At 37.5% G+C, this 21847-nt stretch overlaps 1 protein-coding gene across 15 annotated transcripts in view; it reads right to left on the bottom strand.

Moving 5' to 3' along the window:
* MAST4 (microtubule associated serine/threonine kinase family member 4) overlaps nt 1-21847 on the bottom strand; it is a 576418-nt gene that overhangs the window by 99760 nt on the left and 454811 nt on the right. For all 15 annotated transcript variants that reach the window (XM_017959600.3, XM_017959601.3, XM_017959602.3 and 12 more), the window contains one exon: nt 16891-16979. In XM_017959600.3, the coding sequence (XP_017815089.2) occupies nt 16891-16979 (89 nt within the window). The remainder of the gene's footprint in view (nt 1-16890; nt 16980-21847) is intronic.

Genomic DNA, 21847 nt, shown 5'->3' with positions numbered 1-21847 from the left:
CCCTCCCTACTTACCTACATCTTCTTAGCAAATAGAGTTCTCTGGCCATTACATCATTATCTAGCAGTGAAAGGTATGACTGAGGTCAGCATGCATTTTATTCCTTTGTTAGTAATTATTTTATTTTTTATCCTGTTCAGATAATTTCAGTTGTTTGTAGGTCTCTTGCCTTCTTTGCTTAAAAATTTAAAAGTCACAAGACTATCTCTAGAGCAGAGTTTTGTTTGTTTCCACTATTTGTACCCATTTTACTGTTTTCTGACTTATAAAAGTCTTCATTGATACTATTTTTGATCATTGATTTTGTTTCATTAATCTGGCTCCCCGACCAAAAAGGCATATTATTACAGATTAACAAATGAATCTCCAATTTATCTGATGTGGGATGTTTAATACTGGAAAGTATAGTTTCTTAAATCTCCTGCAGAAAGATAATACTGTTGGGAGGGCAACGGATGGCTCTGATCAGCACAAAATGTGACTTCTTTGTGGTGTGGGGTTAGGTGGTGACTGCCAACTATTGTGATTGTGGGGACAAGTATATAGTCTCTGATATTAGGGTATGTAGTCCAGGAAGGTGAAATCTACCTTCTGTCTCCTGCCTATCTCACTATCATACTGTTTCTGTGGTCTAGCCATGAGCTGATTACTGACACGAGATTTTATATTGACACAGGTAACAGGATTCATTCCTACTCAAGATATGAATGATCATTAGTATGTTCTTAGTTTCCAGTATTATAGTAGTTTTATAAATAAGGGGTGGTGGCAGATGTTATGGGTATTTTAATAAAAAGCAGAATGCATGATTAGCTATCAAACATAAACTCACAAGTCAACTGCTCATTCTGAAGTATATAAAGGTCAGCAACTTAAATTTAGATATTGTAACTTCTACCCTGCTAGTAAAGACAATTTCAGGAAATGAATGGTAAGTAGGATTCAGGTTAGATAGGCACACTGCACTCATGACAGAAACAGTTAAAGCCCACATCACTAGAAGAAATGAACATCCCTCATTTTTGTCAACAATAAAAACAGTAGGATGAAATGAAACAGCTTCACAGGACCACTGACAGGGCAGACCGATACTGCTTATGTGAAATGTGTTGTCAGGGGAGGTATGTACATCTCTTGATGTTAAAAGTCTGCCTATGTCTCCAGAGAAGGGAGAAAAATTTGCATTTGGTCCCTCTCTTTTGGAAATCAAAACTGTCAAATGAAATGATAAGCTTAAAACTCACATTTCCTACTGAAATAATGGCATAAGAGCACCAAATGTGAACCAATTCACCTATTTTTTTTCCTTTCAATTTCAAGGATGCTAGAATGTGTTCATTCCCAAGCCACATTACTGATCCCACAAGGAAGTGGGCTTTTTTTTTTTTTTTTTTTTTTTTTTTTACCAATTAAGGAACTTGTTTCATTTCCTGCATTTGGCCTATTTAAGATGATTTGCATCTCTAAACACTGAAGTAGGGCATGTTCTTTTGCTGAGGAACACACACACACACACACACACACACACACACACACACATTTTCTCTCTCTCAAAGCCTTCAAAACTACGTTCATTCCTTCAGACACTGGCCGGTCACTCTGGTAACTATTGGAGAACTTCCAGTACATTCCCACATGTGCAAAAATAGGCTTTAGGCCTAATTGTTCCAGCAGATAGATATAATTACCACAAACTGGGATGTGTTGCTTCTCCAGATAAACAAGGGGATGCCTGGCCTTCAAAGTTCCTGGGAGGCACGGTCCACAGGATAACCTGTTTTCCTCTCAAAGTTCCTTCCAAAGGGCACATCCATCCTCAGATGCTAATGAAATGTGGAGTACATATCCTGAACATGCTGGGGGTCACTTGGACATGCCCTCACATCTTATGTCTGTTGGGCCCAACCTGCTAACCCATTCTCTTCTCTTTAATATTTTAGATGCTGAGAGTATCATTTGTCATCAGACCTGGAATATTAAAAGCATGCCTCCAATGGAGAACACAAGGCAGATACAAATTAATCCTGAGAACACAGGGTGAAAGAAAATCTTCTTTAAAGGCAAAAAGTAGAAATATGAAGGTACAGCCTTAGAAGGAATATTAAAAAATTATATATATATGTATATGTATATATATCTCCAATCTCTTCCTTTAACAGAAAAGGAAATTAAAGCCAAGTTAAGAGAATTGTTCAAAGTCATATTTGATTGTTAGCAGACCATGATAAAACTTTAAGAAAATTAACATGAAATATAACTTCTTTACATCCAAGGATAAAAGATGAGCAGAGTCCAAGTAATTAAATGCCAGTCTCTCTGTTCATCAACATCTGATACTTTAATACACAGACCACTTTAGAATGCTCATGCTTTGGGGACGTCCTTAGGTGTACGTGTATCAGCGACTCTCCACCAATGAGAAGGGTGTCAGCAGGAGGGTCAGCAGAATACTTAGGAAATGCACGGTTTTTATTATAATGGTTAGTAAGTTTTCCTCTCTCAGCCCACGTGTTTCTCAGGTAGGTGCCATCTCCTGCTGACTATTCTTGACTTGATTTAGTTGCATGGGACCTGTTAGCTTACTATTATCTTGCTTATCTCTTGACTACTATTTTAATGTACCACAGCAATATAATTCATTTCTAAAATAATACTAGAATTTTTTTCTATACTTAAAATATCCCATAAATGATAACTATCACAACAAAATGCCTGTAAACAAAAAAAAATGCCTGTATTTCTTTTTGGAAAAGTGAGGTTTCTTCCCACCCCACCACCACTATCTATTTAAATGGGAGACCCAAGTTCTTTGACAGATAGTGTGGTTTGGCTACGTCCCCACCCAAAATCTCATTTTGAATTGTATTTCCTATAATCTCCACGTGTTGTGGGAGGGACCCAGGGGAAAGTGATTGGATCCCGTGCTATTCTCAGGATAGGAAGTGAGTCTCACAAGATCTGATGGCCTTATAATCATCTGGAATTTCCCCTGCTTGCTCTCAGTCTTTCGCCCTGGGAATAAGGTGCCTTTCTTCCCCTTCACCTTCTGCCATGATTGTAAGTTTCCTGAGGCCTTCCCAATCATGTAGAACTGTGAGTCAATTAAACTTCTTTCCTTTATAAACTACCCAGTCTTGAGTATTTCTTCATAGCAGCATGAGAGCAGACTAATATAACAGAATAGGACAGATGAAACATAAATGAAGAAAACCATTCATCCAAACACTGTGTTCAGGACCCAGAGAGAAGAGTGAATCAAGGCTCACGCTCACTCTGGAGATATCCCAGGTCTTTCCTGATTCTTCTAGAAGGCATCTTCAGGGACAGATTCCAGGGCCTCACTGGGAGGAGTGCAAGATGCAGAGATCTGGGGAGCAGGGCTCCAGAGCTGGCTCAGACACCAGCAAGTCACAGGATCCTGGACACTAGGTGCACTGGGTCTCTTGTTTCCTAGAATGGTTTCAAGCCCACGTGTATGTGTATGTATACCGATTCTATAGCTCAAACAAAAGATTACTCCTTAGTCCAAATGGTTGAGCTTCTCTGGTTGAATGAGGCAAAGGTGGGGTAGAGGCTGTGAATCCCACTACCGGATCACCCTTGCCACTCCCTATCCCTGAGGCAGCCTCTCTGGAACTGCCGTGGTTCTGATCCACTGGAGTTGATTTTTTTTTTAATGCCATTAATTTCCCAAATCAGCTCTCAACGAGAGTAACTGTAGTAGCAAAGGGACCTCCAAAGGTAGGTATACAAAATGAAAATATCACAGACTACTGAAAGTGTGTCCCAGCAGACACTGTTACATGGATGACACATGCCTTTGTCAATAATCCACTTGGAGATGCCAATAAGCCTGTGTCCTAATTTGTTTTGTATTTACACACTACGATGTCCTATCATTTCTAGCTATAAATTTCTAGCTATAAATTCAGATTGGTTGTAACAATCCTTTGGTAGTTTCTAAAAACTTGACACTGTTGCTGTACTTTATAATACTGAGAATACTTTCCCATTTAAACAATCATATGAGATTCCAAGAGCAAGTTTGACCACTTCCATTTGATAGATGAGGAGGTTGAGACCCAGAGAGTGAACTGCCCAAAGTAGCACTGCTACTAACTGGGAGGGCTAGGTAAAGACCAGATCTTTTACCCTGAGGTCCAGTATTTATTATGTACACCATTTAGTGTATCATTAATTGTCAGCCATCTCAAAATCAAAGGGGTTCGGGTAGCAGAATTTCTGAGTTACATAGTAGATGGGGGTTTCTACACTAAAGTCTAGTCCTCAATGTCTGGGAGGAACAAAAGTGTGACAGGTTCTGTAGCCTCCTGCAATAGTTCCTTCCTCGTTCATCTCACTGACATCATCAGGTCATCATGATGTCACTGGGTACAAAGTTCCTGGAAGTTTAACACAACTAGCTATTGTTTCAGCTAGGGAGAACATACTTGAGAGGTACTTAGATATGTGTAAAGTTATTTTGGTGCCTATACAATACATTCTTGATGCTTATTAAATGTCATTTGCAGCAAGCATTAAAGAGCATTTCCTGTGTATACAATCTCTGGCTTCTAAGGCCTCAAAAATCTAAGTAAGGAAATAATGGAAAGCCCAACAACACAAACACAAGACAATAAAAGGCCAACACTTGAAAGAACATTTTTCTTGGATTAAGCTGAGTAACTAATCAGAGTTGATCGCAAAGATTCATGAATAATGCTAGCCACCACAACATTACCTATAAGAACAAAAATACTGGGAACAGCCAGAATGTCCATTAGCGGGAGGCAATTATGGCACTTTCATAAAATATAGTATTTTGTATCTTTTGAAACCAACTATTGGAGAAAAAAGATATTTAATGACATATAAAAACAGTCAAAACATAACACTGAAAGAAAATGATATAGACATAAAATTATATTTACAATCATACATTTATACATGTATATACAAATGTATATATATAAATCATGTTTATATATAGAAATTTATGTAAACATGTTATAACTATTATAATGTAGATATATAAAATACCTAGACATACATTCAAATGTTAAGTAGTTAATTCTGAGTAATGGATAAGAATATAGATTTATATTTACTTATTTCTATTTTCTTTTATCTGTATGTTTCTTTTAAGGGGAACAATATAGATGATTTTTCAATTCTTCTTTGTTCTTGTATCTTCCAAGTTTTCTATACTGAATATATACAGCTTTTGTAAATAGAAGAAGTTTTTAAAAATATTTTTAAAAACATCTAAAATAGCTCAGATTTTTTTCCATCAAAATTCATCTCTCCCCCCTAAAACTACATGACTGTTCTTGTATTTACACACTTCTAAATTGTATCCACCTCTCTCCTCCCTTCACTAGGGAAACCAAAATATGCTACCAACTCCAGTACAGACTGTTGATGGGCTCCTCCTCCCCAGGGTTGAACCCTCAAAACTTCTGGGTTACCACAGTGTGTGCACACCTAAACACTTCATGACAAGCTCTGCAATTACCCACTGTTACTCCAAACATGAAAGCTTAGAACTTGAAAGTCTGCAGTTTACATGGCTTTTGTAGAGAAGTACTCACACATTGCTGCAGTCAATTTCAAAAATCTGCATTAAAGCATCATAAAGTTGAAGCTGCAATTATGCCAGAATGAATAAGTTCAAAGAAGAGACATCATTCCTGTATATGATATTTAAATGTGCCAAAAAAAGAAAATGCTTTTTAGCATATATACTTGATTTTAAGATACAGACTTTTAAACTTCCCTTACTGGTTGCCTGATGGGTACAGGCCACTGTGGCTGTGTTGGGCATTCAGCCTTCTGTCTATGGCAGTGAACACTTAATGAAGACAGCTGGCTGATCCCCACGCTAACAGGGCCCCTGCCTCAAGTCCTTTTGTTTCTGTGGAACAGTTAAGTTTGCCTGTGATACAAATCCACACTCTCTCACCAGCTAATGACAGGAGGAAGACAGTCTCTATTTACACACAGCTGAGGATTTCTAACTCAAATTCAGAGATAAACCTGAGAGTAAACTTCTGACGAGTGAGCTAGGAACAGAAAAGCCAAAGCCACAGAAATCACTGTGACGGTCACTGAAACTGTCCCGACAGAGACCACCATGTTTGCAAAACCACAAGAGTGAGAGGTGACTTAGTTAGAATTTTAAATGTACCTTTTACTTTCTAAGTGGTCGCTGATCATACCTTAGAACAAAAGCAATCCTAGAGACAAGGCAATTTCTCATTTTCAACTAGCAGATGAGAAAATTATTTTTCCCAGTTTGAATACATAAACTTTGAGGGACTTAGAATATATATACTAATACATTGTTATTTATACTATTTATTTAGACATTTTAAGCAATAAAATATGTAATTATATGCTGCACCAGATTTAAATCTGAAAACATCAAATACAAAAATGGACAAAGCAGATAAACCAATTATTTTAATTTCCAATTGTATTTTTTTTTTTTTACAAAATTTGTTATTAAAAAGATTATCCTATCTCAGTAACTTTCAAGAAGTTGACTATTTTGAGACTCTAGTTTTTCAAGAGTTCTTCCCCTCTCTAAAATTTATAAGAATCTCTTCTCATAGAAAAAGTAACCTCAAGAATTCCCAATGTCAATTTTCTGTCAAAAATAGAAAGTTTTAGGCCAGGCGCGGTGGCTCATGCCTGTAATCCCAGCACTTTGGGAGGCCGAGGCAGGCGGATCACAAAGTCAGGAGATCAAGACCATCCTGTGAATGGTGAAACTCTGTCTCTACTAAAAATACAAAAAATTAGCCAGACGTGGTGGCGGCCACTTGTAGTCCCAGCTACTTGGGAGGCTGAGGCAGGAGAATGGTGTGAACCCAGGAGGTGGAGCTTGCAGTGAGCCAAGAGTGCACCACTGCACTCTAGACTGGGTGACAGAGCGAGACACCATCTCAAAAAACAAAAACAAAAACAAAAACAAAGTTTTAGATTTCCTTGCTTTAGGTGAAGCACTGCCCTGTTTGGTTGCTTTGTGGACTTGGGAGGTTGTATATCAGTCTCACTTTGGTAACTAAATTATGGAAGAGTTTGAAAGGCAACAGCCTCCATTCAGCTTAGCAATGGTTGAAATGGATTATATTATGGACAAGGCAAATAAAAGATTTGCTAAAACTACTTTCAAAATAAAGTAATTAAGATAATGTATGATGTATGGGGCTTTGTAGGCACTTCAGTGTTAAGGAAGACTCCCTCTTTTGGGGGAAGTAATGCTTGACTTGCATTAGGGCACATGCTGAATTTTGGTCCTAAGAGGCAAATGAGGCTTTGGCCATTTATCTATAAACAATTATTTATTATTTCAGTGAACATCTGTGAAGCGCCTGATAGGGCTGGCTGACTTGATGTTAAGATGGATGCCTCCCTCATTCTGGGCACCTGTCTGCTTTTGGATTCTATGGACTGCATTCTCCACCTTCCCTCTGCCTCTCAGGTTTCTGCTTCTCAGTCTCCCGCTGGCCATGTGTCCTCTCAGGACCTTAAAATGTTAGCATTGTAGAGCCAGGCTTCGGCTTCTTCTCACTCCAACTCTCCCTTCAATGATTTCCTCCCCTCTCATGGTTTTAAACACCATCAGTGAATTAATGGCTTCCAACTGACATCGCCAATACAGAGACAACCTCTGAGTTTCAGACCTATGTAACAACAACTGCCTATTTACATCACTTGGATGTCATGAGCAAGTTGGCCCAATATGCAGCAAAGTGAACTCTTAAGTATGACCTCTGATTCATTTTTCTTATTTCTTCCATCTTGAGAAATGCCCCGTCCAGTCTTCCATATTCTCAGCAAGCTGGAAGTCACCTTTGATCAACTCTCTCTCACCCCACACCCAATATTTCTTTAAGGATTGTCAATTCTAACATGGAAAATATGTAATTAAGATCTAGCTGGGACTTCAGCAGCCAACCCTAGCTAAACAAAGTCCCCAGTGGATACATAAATACAACAAAAATGCTGCAAAATTTTGATTAAAAAGCAAAATTAAACAGAATGAAAAACCTGCCCTATGGGTGGCTGCCCAGGATGACTCATGTTCTTACAAAAAAAAAAAAAAATGTTGCTACCACTTTTGTTAACATGGAGGAGCTTTAAAATTAAATGTAGGCATCAGTTTCCAACAGCTTTGATTTATAATAAAGGAGAGAATAAAAATCTAAATCAAAGACCATTCAGATTAAATTCTCTTATACCCAGAGATTAGGGAAATATGAACAATGTCATTGAATTATTATTAGGAATAGATTATACATCAACATTACTGAATTCTTAAGGGCCAAAATGATAAATGAAGGGCACAGGGCAGATAGATCTGCATAAAGGAATTAACAAAGACTAACGATGTTGGTATATACACCCGATTATTGACTCAACACAAAGCAGTACCCCAGACTAGGAAAACACATTGACTGACGTCAGTCCATCTGATTTTATCATTCTTTTCCCTAAGCAGGAAGGGCAAGATGTGTCATTACTTAAGTAACAATTGGCAATTACACAAAGGCTAAGGACCAAAAAAAAAAAAAAAAAAAAAAAAGTGAGAGCAGCATGGAACATAAAGATGGTATTCTCCCTAATGCAGAGAAACTTATTAATGAAATGACTTGAAATCACAGAATAGATACACTGTGAAATGATATAGCTTGGACATACACACTATAAGAAATCTGATCTTGGGACTCAGTGAAAAAGGTTTTAATAAAATTAGATGATTCCAAGGTGATGCTCTACCCATGGCTGACTAAAGGAATCACCTGGATAAAGTTTAGCCACATAATTTGCCTATTTTACCAACATAAAATGACACTCTACAAGGAGGACAGCAAGGTGCTCTAAATTGAAGATAAGGTTTTACAAGTTGATTTTGTTGAGACTGACATAAATTTTTTTAAAAAAGGAAATGTATGATGTCAGAAATCCCTTTGAAAAAAACAAAAAAGAAAGTTAATATTATTTTAAAGAAACAGTGGTTATGTGGGGCACCAGGAAACTTAATTCCTATTAAGGCTAACAATTAATTTGCTACGTCTCTGTGAGCACAAAATTTTCCTTTGTCCTATTCCCCAAATTTAAAGAGGCAAGGGAACTATTTGTCTTGTGCTATCATGTCTATGCAGCCAAAGGAGGTCATTGCCTTGCTGAATGAACATTTTTATTAAAGATCTATAAAGCAGGTTCAACCATTTGGGAAATAATATTTCAAGCATGGAAAATCTGCTGAAGGCTTCTGAATGAAAGTCACAAAATAAACACAACAAAGGCAATATTTCACTCAGGGCCATGTCTCCAGTCTCACTTTTTTTTTTTTCTTTTTTCTTTTTTTTTTGAGACAGTCTCGCTCTGTCACCCAGGCTGGAGTGCAGTGGCATGATCTTGACCCACTGCAGCCTCCACCTCCTGGGTTCAAGCAATTCTCCTGCCTCAGCCTCCTGAGTAGCTGGGACTACAGGCGTGCACCACCACGCCGGCTAATTTTTGTATTTTTAGTAGAGACAGGGTTTCACCATGTTGGCCAGGATGATCTGGATCTCCCGACCCCATGATCCACTCGCCTCAGCCTCCCAAAGTGCTGGGATCACAGGCGTGAGCCACTGTGCCCAGCCCAGCCTCATCTTATAAAGAGAATTTTTTCACTGGCACCTAAAGATCGTTCATCTCTAATGACTAAACTGTTCTCACCAGCAACCTAAAATTCACAAGTAATAGCCTCTCCTTTGAGCACTGCATGAAAATCTGATGGTACCACAAATACCTGAGCGGAAAGGTGTGTGTGTGAGTCAACTCCAGGAGTCTGGGGAGGTGAAAAACGGTTGTAACGCCCATTTGGCTAGTTTAGAAAGAATTCAGATTTTTTTTTTTTTTTGCCCTATACTGACAGACTAAGAGTATGAAAAGGTAAAGAAACGCGTCACTGATAAACTTGTCAAGCAGAAAGAGGGAGGGGAAGCAATGAGATCAGAGCAGGTGATGCTGAGAGCAAGACCAGTCTTGTTAAAAAAGCAAAACTCTATACAACTATACATAACAACAAACATGGAAGAAATCCGAAAAAAAAAGAAGATTGACAGATTGGACCACACACACGCACAATATGAAAAATAAGAAAAATAATAACTTCTATTAGTTAAAAAAAAAAAAAGGGAAACAGCAAACTGAAAAAGGATACTGGTGAGATTATAAAAGATTAATATCAATTCTCACGTCTTATAAACCAATGAACTAAAAATTAAACAAAAGAGAGGGACTGAGGATAAAAATAAAGGTAAATAATAAAAGGAGATACTAACGGTTAATGAGTATGGAAAACGTCTAAATCCCATAGAAATAAAACATGCACATTACAAATACTAAGATATTATATTTGGCTTGTATTGATGGACTCTTAAACACTGTACTATTTGGTGATGATAAGGGGAGAATAAAAGTTTCAGCATAGGCATTTCAGTCACATGTTCAGATGGACAGACACACACACACACAGGGAGTACATACAGGAAAAAAGACTGAAGAGATACAATAAACTGGTAACAGGGGTTATCTCTGAGTAATAGGTTGATAGAGGATTTATATTTCCCAGATGATTTCTCGTATTTCTTACAAATTATTAGCTTTACTGTTATAATCAGAAACTCATGCTTTTAAAGCAAACCAAGCCTTGAAGATTTAGAGTCATGGCAACATAGCCTACAAAATCTCTAGAAATTTTAAAATGAAACAGTCATATGCATATTAGTAAACAGATAAGTGCTTGGTTGGCATTGTGTGCCAAAATTTCAGGTTTTACTAAATCCCTTACGGCCCAACTACACATCTTCCAAGGTTAAAGTCCTGGGGCAGTAGAATGTTACAAACTTTCATGCTGATATCAAGGATGGCACTGGGTTATATCAGTGATACTCCCAGGAGTATCTCCGGCACACTGGAATATCTACTTACCCCGTTCTACCCCAGACTGTCTTCTCTGAATTCACTAGTCCGCCTTGTTTATTTTTCCCTATCTACCTTATTGCCAGACTATTAACTTTCAATTCTTTGCATTAACATGCCTGTTTATAAAACCATTGCCTTTATCACCATCCAATTTAGTATCTCATCTAATGAACAAGTTGCAAGATTGAGAGGAGTGGAACTGATATAGCTGAAGTGCAAGGTGAGCAAGTTGCAAACAATTCTCAAGTGTGGCTCAAAAAGAGAGATTCTAAATCAAAAAGAGAAAGGTCCTTAAGAGGTTTCGGAGATAATGAAGATACTATGTTTAAAAATGTACATGATGTCATATAGTTTCTCCTTGGAAACCCTCTAAGTTACAAGCTGAGTTTTATTTGTTAAGTCAAAGCCCCATGGGTGATTGTGGGATGGGAGGCAGAGAAGATAATGAAAGGATGTGCATTAAAATGTTCATGTGATTCATTTTGAAGAGTGGGATTCGGAATGTTGTGTTTTGTTGCCTAAACCCCATGTGCCTACCCTAAACAAACAAGCAGAACACAGCTGCATAAGTACAGTGGTGACTAACCCTTAAGAAATGAAGTCTCTTTGTAACCTAAATCTATATATACACATAGACAGAGATTTAGGGATATTTCCTATCTTCAATAACTCCTAAAGTTGCCCAACAGAAAAGTGAAACTCCTTTCCATCCTTCCTTATAGAAACACTTTTAAAAATACATCAAAGTAGCCACCTGCAAATTCACAGTAAAACAACTTTTGAAGACACAGAAAATAGGTATTTTGGCCAACAGGGCTACATTTGCTACCTAAGCACTTTCAAAGCCTGTAGTCACTGTGTCTCAGTTATTTATCTCCTTTTCCTCTGTAGCTCATCCTCTTAAGTATCACTCTTAGAGCTCCCACTTCTACCCATCTAAATCAAAATACAATAAGAAGTGTTATTGTGGTAGGCAGAATTCTAACCATGATCTCCTTAAAATTCCAGTCCCCTAGTTATTCAATCAAAAATGAATACTACTATGAAGAGATTTTTAAGCTGTAATTGTCCAAAGTCAGTCGACCTTCAAGTATAGAGATTATCTGAGTGGGGCCTCACCCAACCAAGTGAGCCTTTTAAAAGCAAGAGTTTTCTCTGGTTGATGGAAGGAGGAGCAGTCAGATTTGAAGTGTGAGAATGACCGGATGTGCCCCTGCTGGCTACGAGATTGCAGATGGCAGCCAGCCTCTAGGAGCTGAAAAGCAGCCTCTTGCTGATAGCCAGGGTGAAGCAGGGAACTCAGTTCTACAAAGGCAATGATCTAAATCTGTCCACAACTGCATGGACTTGGAAGTGAGTTCTTTCCCAGTCTCCAGATAAGAGCCCAGCTCAACCAACACCTTGATTTTGGCCTTATAATACCCTGAGCATTGAGAACCCAGGTGAGCCTGCCCAGACTTCTGCCCTGAAGAACTGTAAGATTAATAAATGCATGTTGTTTAAACCAGTAAATTATGAGTAATTTGTTACTCAGCAATAGAAAACTACTGCAGATATTATATTGTTTTCTTATGGGTTTTATTTTTAGAGCCTTATTTTTATCAGAAAGGCACTATGTGCTAATTTCCCTACTTTCTTATTCCCTAAACACTTAACAGTTTATCCTTTCCTTTTCCACAAATTTCTATGACTATGCATGAATATACAAGTGTGCTTTCATCTGTATGTACACACTCTAAAACACAGATGCACATGAAATGACAACATGCAATGTTTTCACCTAATAATGTATCTTATGTATCCTTCCAGTACCAGCACACAAAAGCCCACCTTGTTCTTTGTAACAACTATTTAGTGCTGGGTTATACCCCTGAATCATTATTTACTTAACTAGTCCATTATTGAAGAAAAATTTAAATAAGAAAACTGGTACCTTTCCATTTGCTAGGTACAAAAGCCACGTTATACTTAAAATTTTCTGTTATTTTATGAGAATATCAGTAAGATAAATTCCTTTACATGAATTTGCTGGGCAGAAGGGCAACACATTTGAAATATTCACCAATACTGAAAACCACTAGCCAAAATGGTTACACTAATTCACATCAACCCTTAGATCACGGGAAAGGGACTGCTTTCCCACATCTTTGCTATCACTGAATTTTATCAATTAAAAAAGGTTTTTGACCCCATGCTAGGTGAATGACACTATCTCTTTCACCTAGGGTGGAGTTCAGTGGCACCATTATAGCTCACGGCAGCCTTGATCTCCCCAGCTCAGGCGATCCTCCCACCTCAGCCTCCTGAGTAGCTGGGAACCACAGGCATGTGCCACCATGCCTGGGTAATTTTGAGAAACTTTGTAGAGATGAGGTCTCACTATGTCATCTAGGCTCAAACTCCTGGGCTCAAGCAATCCACCTGCCTCAGTCTCCCACAGTGCTGCAATAACAAGTGTGACCACTGTGCCTGGCCACTTTTTTAAATAATTGCAATGACATATCATTTCATGTTTTGTTGGCCATGTTTTCCTTATGTCATGCTATTTGCATCTTTTGCCCATTTTTCTATTGATGCGTTCAATATTTCATATCAATTTACACAATTTCTTCATGTAAACTGGCAATCAGTTATGGGCACAAACATTTTTTGTACTTTGATTTCGTCTGAGTTTGTTTTTGATATAGAAATTTTCATTGTAAGAGAGATACACTAGTCTTTTCCCTTTGGGACTTCTGGATTACTTTTCATGCTTAGAATCTTCCTGGATGTAGGAGCCTGTGATTTTCTATGCCTTTTCTTTCTTTTTATTTTTTTTAATTTCAATGAGACTGTCCTATTCACTGTTCTTTTAGGAATCTCTGGCTCCCCACAAACACTATTTTGTGAAGACACGCTCCGGAGCACTGTGTATGCCAGTATCCCTTTCTCCCCAGAGCACTCTCTACTGATACATTTGATAGGTACAAATGATGTGTCCGTGATGACTGGCCTGGTTCATGTAATCCCCACCTAAGAAAAGTAGAAAGTGCAGCTTCATCTTTTAGGTTAATAAGTGCTGAAAGATGGAGGTTCTTCCATCTCATTTTGATGGAGATACCTAGAAAACCTCACTGGCACTCTGTGTCCAACGCAGGATAAAGAACGTAGCAGTAGAAAGGGTGAGGCAAAAGGAGTGGCCAATGAAGAGGCGCTGCATGTTATCAAGATGTGAGGCCTAGTCCTCTATCGTATTCACATGTTCTTCCTTTTATACAGAAATAGGAATCTATCAGACAGTGATAAATGCCACTTCTCACAGAAAGTCTGACAGGCTTCTACTGCCTCTGAGAGAACAATAACCTGTTGGCTCCATAACATAAAGAAAAACAATGCTGAGTGAGGTGCGGTGGCTCATGCCTATAATCCCAGTACTTTGGGTGGCTGAGGCAGGAGGACTGCTTGAGCCCAGGAGTTTGAGACCAGCCTGGCCAACAGGGCGAAACCTTATCTCTACTAAAAATACAAAAAAAATATATATATATATATTAGCCAGGTATGGTGGCATGGCCTATAATGCCAGCTACTCGGGAGGCTGAGGCACGAGAATCTCTTGAACCTGGGAGGCAGAAGTTGCAGTTAGCTGAGATTGTGCCACTGCACTCCAGCCTGGGCAAAAGAGGGAGATTTTGTCTCAAAAACAACAAAAACAAAACACTCTTAGAACCTGAATGACAGGCTTCCCTCTGCCCACTCCTCTGATTAAATTCTAAATTAATATTTAAGGAGAAAGAACTTAAGCTAAGTCTATGAGAGAAAAGAAAAATAATTAAAAGGATCATTAAAGTCTTAGCCACATGTTCTGTCTTCTCAATATTAGAAGTGAAGAAAATCACAGCTATAAAAGACTAATCAACAGGCACATAAAGGATGGTGAAATTGCTATAAATACTATAAAGAGGAGTGAAATTAAAATCTTTAAATCACAGAATTATATACTAAAAAACAGAATCCATCATTCACTTAGCATCTAGCATACACTACTGTGCTGGGTGCCAGAGTGATATTCCAAGTAAAGTATTTGGCATTGTTTGACCCTCTGTAGGATTTTAATGACAGTGGTGTAATATCAATCTCAAAAACAGAAATGGTAGTAATACAAGTAATGTATTCTCATCATGTAGCCTTGGAAATATAATGTTACCACTGCTTACACCCACTCCCTAATTATATCCCTCTCATGCCCTCTCAGAGGTAACTACTATCATGAAATTGGTCTTTGACATTATCATGTTTTCCTTTAGGCTCTTATATCATTAAAATACCTAAAATATAATACAATGAATGTATAGATTATAATCATATTGTAGGATAAATATATATCATGTATACATATGTGTGTATATATATCCCTGAACAAAATATTGTATGTAGCATATTAACTTCATATGAAAGGCTTACATAATATTCTTTTGTGACTTGCTTTTGTTGTTCAACAATATATTTGAGCTTCATACAAGCAAATCTGAGTAGTGTTCATTTGTTTTCTATGTGCACAGTGTGTTTTGGATATAACTATGCCACAATTCATTTATTCATTTTCCAAGTCATAGATCCTTAGGTTACTTCAAATGTTTAGCTATTACAGATGATGCTGCAATGAGTGGTCTAGAACTTGTCTTCATCTGTGTAAGAGCTTCTCCAACTCTAAGGTTTTACCTGGCAGAGGCCTTTCTAGATGTTAGTGATCATTTTACAGTGTCATAATTTTATCTATTTATCTTTTACCTTTTTACTTTACCACCTTTAATTCCTTTAATTATTTCTACAGAGAAAATAAAATTTCACTCCAAAGGAGCAACTACTTTTCTCTCCTTCTTCTCCCCAGTGATATAACAGACAACTCCCAATCTGAACTTGAAATGCCCCTTGAGCTTAAGAACTGCTTTCTGGGTGAGAGTGATAGCCCTGCATTTAAATATGAAGTCAAGATCATCTGAGAACACATGAATGTCAAATTGAGAGTTTTCACAAGAGTACAGTGAAGTAGGGCTAAGAGCTCATTCTTCTAACCTTCATCCTTCACAATCCTGAAGATACCTTCCTATAACACAGATCCTCCTTAAAACCCTTAAAAGGGCTTCAAAGTCAAACTTCCTCCCACTTCCTGACCTTCCTCTGCCTTTCCATCCTTATGTTCTCTTAATGAAGTACACACATCCCACACTCTAGCCATACACTGAGAATTCCCTTCCTCTCACTCCATCTCTACCAGCCAACAAAGTCTTGCTCATCTTTCAACATCTTGAGCAAATGGCTCCTTTAAAGGCTTCCAGACTTTCTTTATTGAAATTAACCCTTCTCTTCTTTGCATCACCATGGATAGAACTTTGGAAAAAAAAACAACAAACCAGCATATAAAGCAGTTATCATTGTCTAGTTTTTACAGTACTGCTCTAACCTTCCTTATAATTCTATAACGTACTTGAGGCCAAAGGCTTTGTCTCTTAAATCTTCATTGTCCCTAAAATGACCATCACAATATATTAGACAAGTTCAATTTTAGGGAGAAATATGCTGAACAGTTCTTAACATTAGTACTTTTCATATGAGTTATCATGTTTACATTTCCCAAGGATATTCCTAACATGAAAACCATGTCTTGTATCATCCAGGCATTTAGAAATGGAGAAAGAAATAATTAAAAAGGGACTCCATATAAAAACGAATTCTATATTTTAGAGTCCAAACAGTTAAACAGAAAGGATAAGATTTGGGCTAACATGTCACAAAGAACAACTTAGGGATAAAACAACAGGAAAACAAAGATAACATGTGAAGACACACCAAATCTCAAAATGCATTAATTATTTTAAAAACCAACAAATAAAGAAATAAAACAAAACTCAAGAAATGGTAACCAATTACCTGCATGAGCAGAGAGAGGTGAGTGTGGTCGAGGCAATGCTGGTGACTGCCCATTGCCTATTAGGCTTTTCCGGTTGCTTGTTCGGCAACTATCAAAACGAAAGAAGAAACAACGTTTAAAAAGAATACAGCATCGATAATGTTCAAGCATGTTCCAGGTAGACATGGACCAGGTTGAACAACCTATCTGCTCGTGTTATTGTTAAAATTATTACAATTATGCATTCACTAATATTTGAGGGGTGGCTGCCTCTTGAATATCAGAAAATATAATGTATTCATAAAGCACAACACCATCAATATTCCTCACCACCAGTGGAGCAATAATCAAATACCTTCTTCCAGCGCTTGACTGCAAATATGCAACATGCCATACACACAAGTGATAAATTAAGGATTCAAATCAGCAAACCACAGGTAGCATCTTTGCTGACACAAAATTTCTAATACAAAATTACATGCAATGAAGCGCAATGACGTTAATCTTATAATGATGCACTAATTAAAAATCTAATTATTTAGACAAAATTTCTTATTTGTGCCTTTTGTCAACAGAATAGCTGATGCCTAAGATAAATGTATCTCACCACTCATTCATTTTTCATCTTGTATATGGCATTCACAAATTCTTTATTAAGGTAAATGTTCTGGAATCATAAAATCAGATCCCAGTGTATAAAAACAATAGTGATGGTCCTCTTTCACAAGCATGCTAGCTACTGGTTTGATCGTGAATACCCAGAGCTTAGAAATAAATTACTACACATGAGCACAGGGCAACAATTTGTTCCTGTTTCTGCTAGTAGGAAGTTATAAAATGGCTAATTTGATTTCAAAGTAACTTTCACAAGCCTTAAAGAATAAGACAAATACAAAACTGGCGGATGGTGAAGTGGATATTATCTCATTTTCATTTGCTTTTCTTCAAAATAGATTGGCACTTCATTCTCTATTAGCAATACAGTAGTCAGAGGAGGGTGATAAAACTCAGCAAGTTACCTCATTTAATTCACCTATAACAAGGTTCAGGGCTCTGTGCCTCTATCCTCCTACATTATGCTGCCCTCAACCACCATTAAGAGTTTATTGCAATACCTTCTTAATGCAGGACAGACCTCTGTTATACCAGATTCCTGAAACAGGAATTTTCACTGGACTTCTAATTTAGGTACAGTGAGAAAACGTTTCTAAATATTCAAATAATACATTTCAAAACCAAACCCAATTTCTTTCACCAATACGAACTTCGGAGTTATCTTCTCTTAGATGTTTGCTGCTTATTATCATTTGTCAACAGTCCTATATTTATAATTTCTTAAGGTCGGGCTGCATCACTTTGTTTTCCTTAGTGCAGCAATCAGCATTCCCTAGTATTATCTGTGAGTTTAATTAAGATCATGTTTACTCAGCCTTAAAGCAGTTGTTAATAAGAATAGACTTTTGATATTTAATTATGAAGGTGGGTTGGATATTATCAACTCATCTATCAAGAAATGTACGTATTCAACCTATTAAATTCACAATCATTAAATCAGACAGTCTGATTGTTTTAAAAAGATACTGTATATTTAGTGTTAATTCAAATTAATGTCTCCTTTCATTCCAATACAGAAATATTAAATATATTAACTTGCTGTTGCTAATAGAAGAAATTATAAATGACAGATTTATGTCCTGGAAATGTCAGCAAACTTCTTTCAGCAAATTAACTGAAATCCAGGTTGTTATAAAAATGGCTATATTTTTTCATGTTTAGCACTTGATCTACATCATGTATAAAAATCTTTTCAACATATTTATTGTTTATATGTATAAATAAAATAAGAAATGTGTATCAGTGCAAATAGTAATCTAATGACTATCTTAACTAGGTATAAAATATACTGATATACTTAAAACTAAATTTAGAAAATGTTATTTCTTAAAGAAAAACTTAAAAATTTTCTAAGAAATGTATATTACCATACACACTAATGTACATATACTGCCACAACAGGCAAAATAGTGAACAATTTAGATTTTAAAAAAAATGAAAATACAAACAACAAACCCTCAAAATTGTATTAGTTATTTAAAGTCTATCAAAAAGGGGTAGAAAAGTGATTTCAAAAATGTGATTCAAAAAAATCTCAAAAAGAAATGTCTAAATAAAACCCGCAAATAAAATATACTTGTTTGGTCAATATACTAACAGATTTACATTACAGTCATCCTGGGTGCGTCTACTTCTCTATACAGATTTCTAATCTTTATAAATAGATGATTCATTATGAATGCAATGTAGAGTCAAAGAAAACAGGCTACTTCATCTATGAATACATGAGCAAGTTAAAAGAAGAGAAGTTAAAAACAAACTACCTCAGAATTTGAACAGTTTACCATATTTAAGGTATAGGTATATGTTACACAAAACAAATTATCGAAGGTATATCTTATTGATAAATGCCATGAATAATCAAAGCATAACTCATCACTGAAAGTGTCTCCTCTAACCTTTTTTCCTTTCAAAATGAAGCTAGAGATGATATTAAAATTACAACAGACTTGGAACTTTCCGGAATCTCTCTCGACAATGAAATAGAAAGCTTTTAAACATCAAATGTTCCCAAAGTAGCAAAGCCAGTGTTTATATAGTATAGGCTAAGATATATTTCCATATGTACAGGAGATAAATCTCTATACTTATGCAATGGGGTCTTAGCCTTATGAATGAATTGTTGCTAAAATTTTCAAGGGTAGAGGGACACTTTACATTGCATTTCATTCCCAAATACCTAGGCCTTTATATATATATATCTAAATACTTTTAAAATCCTAGGACCCTACTGAGATATTCTGTAGAAAACCTTTCCAGGGTACAGGAGGGAAAAGTCATCCAATCTCAATAGTACCTGCTTCTGGTATATCTAACAGTCACCCAATCTTATTACTCTAAGTATCTGGTTCCCAATAAATGAATTAAAATCTGCACTTAACCCCAACAGTAAGAAAACTCCAATTGAGTTGGAACTGTATCTGCCACCTAGGTTGCCACAGCACCTGGCAATGCCCACATTAATAATAACATTGGTGCAAAACGCTGAGCTGACCCCTGTTCTCCAGGTATCACATACTTTTCTGCCCATGAAAGCAGAGGTTTATGGCACTTGCATGTCAGGCAGCCTCTCCAGGTGTTCACGGCCACGCCTACTCATTTAATCCATTAAGTGATAAAATAGTGGAAACATCTCCACTCAGACAAATTAAAGCCTCCTTCCTTTTCACCAGCACAACTAAGTCAATTCTGCCTTGCTCTTTTTTTTCAAGCAAAGTCACCCAAGGCAAAAACAGGTGATGTGTGACCAGATTAAACATGAATACTACTTCTCCTGTAGCTGGAATCTCTTCTTTATTATTCACCCTTATCCAAGCATTTGAGCTTGTAAAGAGTTATCTCCAGTTTTCATCCTTAGGGACACAGGGACACGCCCGCAAAAATGAAACTAAACAAAAGTTACGAACTCAAGTTGCAACTATTCCATCCTTAAATGCATTCTTTTGACTTCATTCTTCAACAGCTAGAAGCCATCCACCATGCGCATACTGCAATCTGAAAGCTCAATGTGAGACTAACCATTTCCCACAAAGTACCTCCTCTCTCAGTTCTCCAGTTGAAGCAGCACATGGAAAAACTTACTTTCCTGTGGATAAGATGCACAGTTTGTTCTCTGAATTTAGAAGGTGACAACTATTGTAGTATTAACATAATGGCACAGAGTCACTACTTGCAAATTCAGAATTTAGGCTGAGAAAACAGTCATATAACAACTTGAGACAATGGCATAAACAATGGATTAGGACAGGAGCTGATGATCACAAGTAAGCATTTATTTTTACTTTCTTCATTTATCTGGAACCTCCTTGGGAAGCTCCTCCTAGGGGCAACTAGGAGGCATAGAAAGCTAACTTAGAGCACAAGAAACGCACCTTGCTGACTATAGAATCTGAGAAGAATGGGAAGGGCGAAAGATGTTCTGATGATAGGACCTTGAGGGAGAAGGACTGGCTGCCCCTGAAGGGTAGGAGGTGAGCAGGCATGGACAGAACACTGTGTGTAAGAATGTCACAGCTGAATGGGTGCTTGGGTGGAGATGCTTTGGAGTGACATGAGGTCACCACCAGGAAGTGTTTTATTTGTCTGCATGGTTTTTGCTCAGGCAGGCGAAATGAGGATTGAACAAGGCACCACACCTGCTCCCTGAGTTCACTGTTACCATCGCCAAAACAGTTTCACAAGGAGCTTCTCAATTTCCTAATTGCTGCCAAAAGCACCTCCCATTTGCTAGGAAGATAAAGAGACAGGCCATGCATTTCATCATCTAAGTCAGGCCTGGCTCAGTGTGAGGGACAAAGAGGGCTATGGGCTACTAAGATGGAGGCGGGTGGGGAAGGAGGTGTATGTACTTTTGGTTCCAAGTACCCCATTCCATTTCTGCAGAAGTTGTCCTTATGCTCCGTGCTCCATAAGAAAGGCTTGGTGGGACCTGTAAAAGTTTCACATCTGGGTCTGCCACTTGTTTCCTGGCAGAAGAACCTGTTAGCCATCCCCCACCAGGTCTCTAAAAACTGCGAGGCCCACCAGGTTGTGGCCTTTTCCAATTACTCTGAGTAGCTGAAATCTAACTTAATTTTAAATTACATTCACTTTGAGACATAAATTCTGATCATTTCTGACCATGGCAAGAACAATGAAGAGAGGAAACCCCAAGAGGCCGTGATTTTTACATTCACAGCTGACTTGAAAGGTCAACATTCAGTAAAACATAAGACTAACCACCATTGAGGGGCAGTAATAATATAGTGAATTGAGTAAGAGGGGCCCCGGTAATTCTGGAAAGCTAGAATTATTACTTCGTCCTGATGAAAATGTGATAAATTTGCACAGGAGACCAATCATAGACCAGAGCTTTACTGTCCA

The sequence above is a fragment of the Papio anubis genome, chromosome 5 (assembly GCF_008728515.1).
Source record: "Papio anubis isolate 15944 chromosome 5, Panubis1.0, whole genome shotgun sequence".
Classification (NCBI taxonomy): Eukaryota; Metazoa; Chordata; class Mammalia; order Primates; family Cercopithecidae; genus Papio; species Papio anubis.
The sequence above is the reverse complement of the archived record's forward strand: the minus strand, read 5'-3'. Positions and strand labels throughout refer to the sequence as shown.